This window comes from Vombatus ursinus, unplaced genomic scaffold (genome assembly GCF_900497805.2).
Source record: "Vombatus ursinus unplaced genomic scaffold, bare-nosed wombat genome assembly UNPS02009062.1, whole genome shotgun sequence".
In the NCBI taxonomy this organism is placed as follows: domain Eukaryota; kingdom Metazoa; phylum Chordata; class Mammalia; order Diprotodontia; family Vombatidae; genus Vombatus; species Vombatus ursinus.
The window spans coordinates 1,010,882-1,020,543 of record NW_020948840.1 but is presented as its reverse complement, the minus strand read 5'-3'; the positions used below and the strand labels follow the sequence as shown (position 1 = coordinate 1,020,543).

General features: G+C 42.6%; 1 protein-coding gene across 1 annotated transcript in view; it reads left to right on the top strand.

Annotated features, from left to right (window-relative positions):
- Positions 1-640: 640 nt before the first annotated feature.
- CYS1 (cystin 1) overlaps positions 641-9,662 on the top strand; it is a 30,123-nt gene continuing 21,101 nt past the window's right edge. Inside the window, exon 1 of the mRNA XM_027850479.1 lies at positions 641-1,110. Within this exon, the coding sequence (XP_027706280.1) occupies positions 709-1,110 (402 nt within the window). The 5' untranslated portion in view covers positions 641-708. The remainder of the gene's footprint in view (positions 1,111-9,662) is intronic.

Sequence of the window (9,662 nt, the reverse complement as noted above, 5' to 3'; positions counted from 1 at the left end):
AGTGAAAACTTCTCTCTCCCTTTCCTTAGACATCCCTGAGACTTCATACAGCTCAGGTTGAAGACTGGTTTTTTTAAGTTAAATGTTGAAGTTAAAATGAAAGAGGATGTAGAGAGAAAAGAAGGGGAGAGGGAAAGAAAACAAAGGGAGGGGGAAGGAGGAATGATGGAGATGAAGGAAAAAGCCAGGAGGGAATTGGGAGAGGACAAATAAAGGGAAGAAAGAGAAAAAAGAAAGGAGAGAATGATGGTGGGGGGGAAAGAGGGGAATTAGGAAGATGAAGGAAAAGGAAGGGAGGGAATGAAAGAGATAGAGGTGGGAAAGAAGAGTAAGGAGAGAGGAAGTAATAATGATTGAAGGTAAGGAGTGGGAAGGACTAAAAGAAGGAGATGAGTGAGGGAAAGAAAGAAGGGGATGAGGGGGAAGAAAGAGAAGGGAAAGAAGAGAAAAGAGATGGGGAGAGAAAGTAGAGAAAAGCAAGAAGAGGGAGGGAATGAGTGAATACATAAGGGTGGAAAGAGGGAGGGCCAGAGACTGAGGGAATGGAGAGCAGGGAGGGCCTGAGAGTGGGCTCGTCGCCCGCCCGCCAGCCCGCCCCTCCCAGGCCCACCCTCTCCCTCCCTCCCTCCCTGGCCGGGATGCCCGGAGCCCTTGGTTGAGGCGGGAGGATCAGCAGCCCTCTCCCAACAGTGCAGCCAAGGCCGGGCCATGGGCAGCGGGAGCAGCAGAAGCAGGCGGGTGCGGAGGCAGCTGCGCAGCCCTGATAAGAGCCCAGGGGTCCCTGGTGTCCAGGAGTTGAGCGATGGGCAGCACGGCACTGAGGCCTGCCAGGAGGAGGAGGACGCGAAGGATGGGCAGGAGGAAGGCTCAAAGAAAAGGGCCCACGGGGACTGCGCTGTCCAAGACTCTGAGTCTCCCCCAAAAGGGGAGGAGAATGAGCCGGAGTCAGAATCACTGCTGCTGGACCAGGTATTGGCCGAGTCGGAAGCCTGGGACCCAGCATTCGAACCCTGGCCAAGTCGGGCCTCCCGCTGTCGACCGGGGCCGAACCCACACCTGGGTGGGGCTCCCCGCTCCCAGGCGAACCTCAGCAGCAGCGGAGAGAGCAAGGTGAGTGATGAGAGAGTCCGCCCCGTCGAGCCCCCATCCTGTCCAGTCCCCGGCCTCAGCCTGCGCCTCCCTCCGCCTTCTGTAGAGACCGCCCGGCTGTCCTCTGACCTGCCACCTAGTGCCCGGCTTATCCTTGCCAGCGCTTCTCCCTCACTCTACCTGGGCTTCCGATCTCTCTGGTTCCCTTAGGTCGCAAAACAGACCCTCCCACGCCTTGGACTCAAACATCTTCCCCAGAGGGAGGAGTGGGTCGGGGACAAGCTGAAGATTTCCCTGCCTGGGAATTTCCCTCAGAGCCTCTTCCCCCACCTCCGCCCCCGTCGCCGTCCCACTTCTCTTTCTCCTCCCTTTCACTCCCCTCTCCCTCTCTTCCTTTCTTTCTTCCTCTCTCCCTCGTCTTCTCTATTATCTTCTCTCTCCCCACTTCTCCCCTGCATTTTTCTCTTTTCCTCCCTTTCTTCTTCCCTCTAAATCTGCCCCACCTGACTCCATGTCTTCTCTTCTGACACACTGAGTCATAGTTAGAATCCTAGATGATTTGACAGACTAGAACATTAGGCTGAAGTTAATAAAAGGAAATTTAATAAGAATGCATAGAAACTCTCACACTTTGGTTCAAAAACTTGATTTCAAGAATACAGAGGAGGCAACAGTTATACAGCAGTTCATCTGGAAAAAGATCTGGACGGTTGTGCAATTTTTTTTTTTTTTTTTTCTGGCAATTGGGGTTAATTGACTTGCCCAGAGTCACACAGCTAGCAAGTGTCGGCTGTTTGGTCTGAGGTCGGGGTTTGAACTCAGGTCCTCCTAACTCCAGGATCGGTTGCGCTATCCACCGCGCCACCTAGCTGCCCCAGCCTGCAATCTTAATAAGTCAACCCTGGCATATGACAGCCAAAACCAAAGCAAAACAAATAAATAAACAAATGAAAAAATCTGAGGTCATTTTAATGCTTAAGAGAATCGGGGGCTTATGGGAACTGATAGTCCCATTGTATTCTGTCCTGATTGGCCCACGTTTGGAAGTGTATATTCATTTCTTGGCATCACCTTTTAGAAAGGACATGGATAACTTAGATAGATACCCAAGCTAGGTGGCACAGTGGATCAAAAGTCTTCCTGCTTCCAAAAGCTATGTGTCCCTGAACAAGTCACTTAACCTCTCTCAGCCTCAGTTTCCTCATCTGTAATATGGGGGTAATTAATAATAGTACCTTCCCTCCAGAGGATAAAATGAAATAATATTTATAAAGTTCATTGCTATATAAATGCTAGTTATTATCATTGTTATCAAAAGGAGGGCAATCCAAATTGTAGAGGATTTTAGTTTAATGTCAAGTAAGAATCCATTGAAGGAATTATAGTGGAGAAGAAGGGAAGTGCATTGTAGTGGTGATAACTGCCCACTATCTTCAGGCATTTGAAAGGCTGTCATAAGGTACAGAGATTAGATGTGTTCTGTTTGGCCTCAGAGGGCAGAACCAGGTGCCATGGATGGATGGTGCTTGCTATCAGGAAATCTTCCCAAACTTCCCAAAACATCCCAAAAATGAATGGGATCACTAGCTGTGTGACTCTGGGCAAGTCACTTAACCCCAATTGCCTCATATAAAAAAAATGAATGGGATGTCATGGGAGGTGTAGTTGGAGGACATCAAGTGAAATCTGCATGAATACCTGTTAGGTAGGTTGTAGAAGGAATGCTTTGGGGTATAGGTTGGACTGGATTGCTGCTGACATCCCTTCCAACTCAGAAATTCTGTGATTCTCTCTATCTTCCCATTGTTCTCTCTGTGTGTGTTTCTGTCTCTGTGTCTCTGTCTCTCTCAATCTCTGTCTCTTTCTGGCTTTGTCTATATCTCTGTCTGTGTGTCTGTGTCCCTATCTCTCTGTCTTTGTCTCTGTCTTTAGCACTGAATCTCTCTGAATCCCTTTCTGCTTCTGTTTCCCTCCTTCTCTCTACCTCTTCCATTCCGTCTTCCTTTTCCTCTCTCCCTTTCTCTTTCTTCTCTAATAAACAGTTTAGAAGCTAAATGGTAGCAAGGACCTCAGTACACTAAAGTCAAAAGGGGTTTTCCTTGTACAGTGAAGTTCTAGGCTGAGGCCAAAAGGCAAAGGGAGTTGGCATATTATGGTGTAATCTTAGAATCCACTACAGAACCTCAGAGGTGAGAGAAACCTTAGAGAACATCTAGGCTTTACAAGAAGAGAAGAAAACTGAGGCTCTTGGACTAATCCAAGGTCACAAAGCACATTAGTATCAGAACTGGGTTTGGAACTTTCCCTTCCTTCTAAAGCAGCTACAATATTCCTTTATTTTGTGTTTTTAAAAAATGCTGTGAAGCCTATCTTTATGTTCCTTATTTCCTTTCCCAGCCACAATAATAACTCTAAAATAAGATGAAATAACACCTGGTTTTAACAGTCTTTGCTTCCCTTTCCATCTGAATGAACAGAGAATTAAGGTCTTGAACACTGTGGAGACTCACTCGATCTGGGAGTGTTACCAAATGTAGCTAACATCTTCCTTCCAGAAGCATCAACACTGGCGTCTAAGGACAAAGGGAAAGTGAGCCACAAATATTTATTTGTTGGAAGTTTTTCTCCACAATTATTTTTAAATGAAGTCACCTAAATCAGGACTGTAAGGAGCTAGGTATCTCAATGAATAAAGTGTTGGTAAGGGGCAGCTAGGTGGCGCAGTGTATAGAGCACCGGCCCTGAAGTCAGGAGGACCTGAGTTCAAATCTGACCTCAGACCAAACACTTGATACTTATTAACCGTGTGACCCTGGGCAAGTCACTTAACCTCAATTGCCTTACCAAAAAAATAAAAAAATTAAAAAAAAAATAAAGTGTTGGATCCGGAATCAGGAAGACTGTAGTTCAAATCCAGACTCAAACACATAGAAGCTGTGTGACCCTGGGCAAACCACCTAACCTCTGCCTCAGTTTCTTCAGCTGTATATGTAGTAGTAATAATAATAATATCACTTAATTCCTTGGGTTATTGGGAGGAATAAATGAGAATATTTGTAAAGCACTTTCTAAACCTTGAAGCATTATATAAATGCTAGTTATGATTATATTAATTATTCATCATTATGACAATGAGCCTTTAAGACTGCATCAATATTCAATTACATAAAGTTTTTTTTAAGGGATAACAGTTGTGGGAGGGAGAAAAAAGAAACCTCTCTTCTGAAGTGAATTTGATCTGCAAGTGGGGAGCCAGGTTCTAATGTTCTTTTGTTTCCTAAGGCCTCTGGACAACTCAGATGGTAACTGAGGGAAGACAAAAGAGAGAATGGAGTGTGTGTGTGTGTGTGTGTGTGTGTGTGTGTGTGTGTGTGTGTGTGTATTTTTCTGCGGTCTGATTAAAGAGGATTAAGCACTGAAATTTGTTCTTGAATTCCCAGGTGAAAGGACAGGGGAGAGACACTTAAAGAAAGATAATGCTCTCCTGAGGAAATGATGAATCTTTACAGACCACACCTTTAAACAGTGTATCCTTAGCAACAGCAGCCCCATCCACACGACACAAAGCTCACCCTGGAAGGGACCTTAGAGATAACCCAAGTCTGAGCTGCTCGTTTTACAGGTAAAGGAGCCATGATCCCTAGAGAGGTAAAGCAACTTACCTGAGGTTACAGAGGTGGTGAGTGATGAAGGCAGGGTTCAAACTCAGGTGTCTGGTCAGGGTTCTTACCATGTCACCATATGTCTCCCAGGATGGGATGATAATTATAATGATAATAGCAATAACACCAAAGTCTTAGATCTACTAAGCTGGAAAGGACCTTAGAGGACATCTAGTCCAACTCTCTCATTCTATAGATGAAGAAACAGGTGCAGAAAAGTGGAAACTTGCCCACTTGGGTAAGTGACTTACCCAAGGTCACCCAGGTGGTAAAGATTTGAACTCAGGTCCTCTGACTGCTAAAGTCAGACCTCTTTTCACTGTAACACACTTGCCAAATCAACAAGCATTTATTAAATACCTACTATGTACCAGGCATTGTACTAGCACTGGGGATACAAAGAGAGGCAAAAGACAGTCCCTGCTCTAAGTCTAATGGGAGAGACACATACAAGTAGGTTTGTTATTGTTCAGTCACATCCAATTCTTTGTGACCGCATTGGGTTTTCTTGGCACAGGTACAGAAATGGTTTGCCATTTCCTCTTCCAGATCATTTTTCAGATGAGGAAACTGAGGCAGAGTTAAGTGACTTACCCAGAGTCACATAGCTATGAAGTATCTTAAGCAGGATTTGAACTCAGCTCTTCCTGACTCCAGGCAGGGCACTCTATCCACTGCACCACAGCATACAAGTAGGTACAAATATAAATACAGGATAAATTAGAGAAAATTACCAGAGAGAAGGCAGTAAGATTGAAGAGGACCAAGAAAAGCTTCTTACAGAAGGTGGTACTTGCCACTGACTCGACAATAGTAGTAATACTAATGACCCATTTATTTAGCACTTTAAAGTTTACAGAGAACCTCTCAGCAACCCTCTGAGATAGGTGTTATAGGTATTAGCATCCCCATTTTATAGTTAAGTGACTTGCTTATGGTCGAACAGTGCATCAGTGTCCAAGGTTATAAATGTGGGTGACTGGAACACAAAGATATGTGCTAATATGGCCCATGAGTGGAAACTGGCCTGTCTATGGTAGCCAAGACTTTTCAATGCACTGAGAAAACTTGCTGTAGGACTCATATGGTAATGACCAATATCTTAAAATCTACTGATAATGATACTTCATTTATCCATAATCATTGGAGAACTTGCTATTCTTTATAGGTAAATTTTGCAAATGACTGAAACTCCTCACTTTAAACATCCAACCTGTTATTTTCATGGAAATCTTTAAAATGTGTCATTGGCCTCCCTTCCTTCTTCAACAGCCTGTATTTCCACCTCCGGATTCTAAGGATGGGGAGTGTTTCATTTGTGTGGGTATTTCCACAGGCCTAGATCTCACTTGTCCCCTACCCCTGCCCCGCCCCGCCACACACACACACACACACACACACACACCCCTTAGTTGTGTCCAGAAATACTCCCATCCTGTTGGCCAGGCTTCTCTGAAGTTAACCATACTGGCACTCAGATAATAGACACATCATCTATTTCTGAACCCGAACCTGAAACCTTTCCACCTTAATAGAGACAGAGACAGCTTGAGCTTTACTGGGACAAGCTTGGAGAAGAAGGGTTACTTGTATTTTCTTTTGTATCCCTAGGTCTTCGAATAGTACCTGACATATAGTCAGTGCTTAATAAAAGTTTGTTGATTGATTAAGAGGATTTTTGTGGAAGAAATAACCTATTCTAAATATAATTCAATCTTATTTTTTGGTTTGCTCAGTATCACCCTTATGAACATCTGTTATTACGATCTGTTGTAACACAGAGATAGCTAGAAGTGCAACTGTTGTGTGTGGACAATTTGCCCTTAACATAAGACCCAGTCTTTTGAGGACTTTGAATTCTAGTGTCAGCTTTTTATAGTTTTTCTGACTCTTCATCACTGTCCAGGTGTCAGCTTTCACTTTTGACTGCTTTAGTACATTAGAATGTACTACCCAGCTACCCTTTTTCACTTCATTCCCAAACATCTAATCTAACTTGCTTTTTCTAAGCTGCAAAAAGAAAAATGATAGCCAAGCTTATTAGAAGTATATGTTAACTGAGAGTAAAAAGATTCTGAGCAGGGCAGTTAGGTGGTACAGTGGATAGAGCACTGGTCCTGGAGTCACAAGGACCTGAGTTCAAATCTGACCTCAGATACTTGACACTAGCTGTGTGACCTGGTCACTTAACCTCTTTATCAGTTGTCTTAACTGTAAAATGGGAACAATAACAGTACCTCTTTCCCAGGGTTGTTGTGAGGCTCAAATGAGTTATATCTTTAAAACTTAACTTCAAAACTATACTCATGACACCTTCAACATGAAGCTTTTCCTAATTACTCCCCTCCCCTAATTGTGAGTTCCTCCCAATTTATCAAGATAAATTTATTTTGTACATTCATATATATGTGTGTGTATGTATACATTATAAGTATATGTGTATCAATACATACATTTGTGTGTGTGTGTGTGTGTGTGTGTGTGTATGTATGTATAAAATTGTCCCTAATAGAATGTAAGGAACTTGCCAGAGTACCCAGAACATAGTTGGTGCTTAATAAATGTTTGTTCTCTTCCTTCCTGGTTTTTGACTATGTCTCAGATGTGTAAGGCCTTTACCTCTGGATAAATGAAGAGATTTTAAAATTCAATCAATTTTGTCCTAGAAAATCTTTTTCTTTATTTCCAGGCTTAAAATTCTATTGATATATTTTGTCTTCAGGTATAACAAACATTTCTTGACAAACAAAGTGCATTCCTTAAAATACAGTTTCTTTATTGAAAATTAACAGAAAGGATGGGTAGGTCATTTAACCTGACAGTTTGATATTAGCATTTTATTTGCCCAGAGTTTTGGATACCTTTCATATTGACTTCATATGTAGTGCTTCAGTCATTGGGTATATATATATAAATATGTGTGTGCATAAATACATATGTACATATACACATACATATACACACAAACACACATATATGGTTTTCTTGGTTTGCTTTCTCTGTATCAATTCACACAAATGTTTCCAAATTCACTTCCCATGTTTCTCTGAATTCTTTAAAGTCATCATTTCTTACTGTGCAATAACATTCCATTGTGTTCATTTCCATAATTTGTTAAGCCATTCATTCCTTGATTGTTGGACACATATTTGAAAATATATTTTTATGAATGTTTTTTGTCTTCACAAATAAACTAAACTCATTATCTCTTTCCCCACCCCCAACCCACCTCCTTCCTAAAAGTCTCTACCCCTATATGGGGTTGAGATCCACAGATTAAGAAGCCCTCGGCTAGGTGGCGCAGTGGATAGAGCACCAGCCCTGAAGTCAGGAGGACCTGAGTTCAAATCTGGCCTCAGACCAAACACTTGATACTTATTAACCGTGTGACCCTGGGCAAGTCACTTAACCCCAATTGCCTAAAAATTAAAAAAAAAAAGAGGCCCTGAAGGAGTTGAGAGTGGAAAAAGTTTAAGAAGCCCTGGATAGAGAACCAAAATGAGACCTCTAAATCATGATCTGGAGGATTCTGGTCTTGGAGGCCAAATACCCAAGCTCTGCTCCAGGCTTTGCCACTGATAAGGTATGACCCTAGAGAAGTCTGCCTCTCACACTGGGCCTCAGCTTCCTTATCCATAAAAACCAGCAGGAATGTAGTTAAAATCTGATCTGGTCTATATGGTGTTTACGGTCTTTTTCTGTGACTGTGAGAAGTAGCAGAAACAGAATGGCTGCCAACAAGAGGATGGACCTTAGATACCATTTTAACTCAGACTCTTCAAAGGCTCAGCTCTGCAAGGCAGAATTCCTTCACCAAATTTGGTTATGCTACTCGGCAGTTCATTAGGCTCTTCTGGGAGATCTGTGCTGGAGATGTGTTTAGGACAGAAGAACATATAAGATAGGCAAAAGATCCCGGAGTTGGGCTTCTTAAAATGTTCACGCCTGTTATGTTTGGGTTTTTTTTGTTTTTTGCTTTTGTTTTTTTTTTTTAATTTAAGAAAAGTCTTTGTTCTCTGGCTATTCATTTTCCTGGAAATCTCTTTTGATCAACACTTTAGCCCTTCCCTAGTGTAGTAATCCTAACAGATCAGATTTAGAGTTGGAACTAAACCCTAAAAATACCTGGTCCACCTCCCCCATTTTACAAAGAAGGAAACTGAGGCCTCTTCATAATGATGACTCTATTGACCAGAAAGTCTGAAGTTATCTGAGGGGCAGAGGAAAGAACCCTGGCCTTGGGGCTAGTTGGAGTTCTAACTCTTCTTTTTCCTGCCATGACATGGTGAGTCACTTCTCAACAATTAGACAACAATGAAACAGCAAACATGTGAAGTGCCTACTATGTGTCAGGCATTAGACTAGAAGCTCAGGATACAAAGACAGCAAAAAGAAGCTGCCCTTGCCTTCAAAGAGCTTACATTATATTGGGAGAATGTAGACCCTCGCATCACTAAGTAAATACAAAATGTACAAAGTCATTTTAGGAAAAGGGCAGCTAAACGGCACCGTGGATAGAGCGCTGAGCCTGGAGTCAGGAAGACCTAAGTTCAAATCCAGTCTCAAATATTTATTAGCTCTATGACCCTAGACAAGTCACCGAACCCCATTTGCCTCAATTTCCTCATCTATAAAATGAGCTGGAGGAGGAAGTGGCAAACCACTCCAGTACCTTTGCCAAGAAAACCCCAAATGAAGTCACAAAGAGTCAGGCACGACTGAAAATGACTGAACAAACAACAACAATAAATTCTGGAAGGAGAGAAAGCATTAACATTTGGAAATTCAGGCAATGCCCCATGTAGAGGGTGGTACCTGAGGAGCAAATGGCTTAATGGCATGAAGCATTTTCCATAAGGTATTCTACAGGGTGTCCCAAAAGTCTGAGTGTAGCTTTAGGCTTTAATAGCT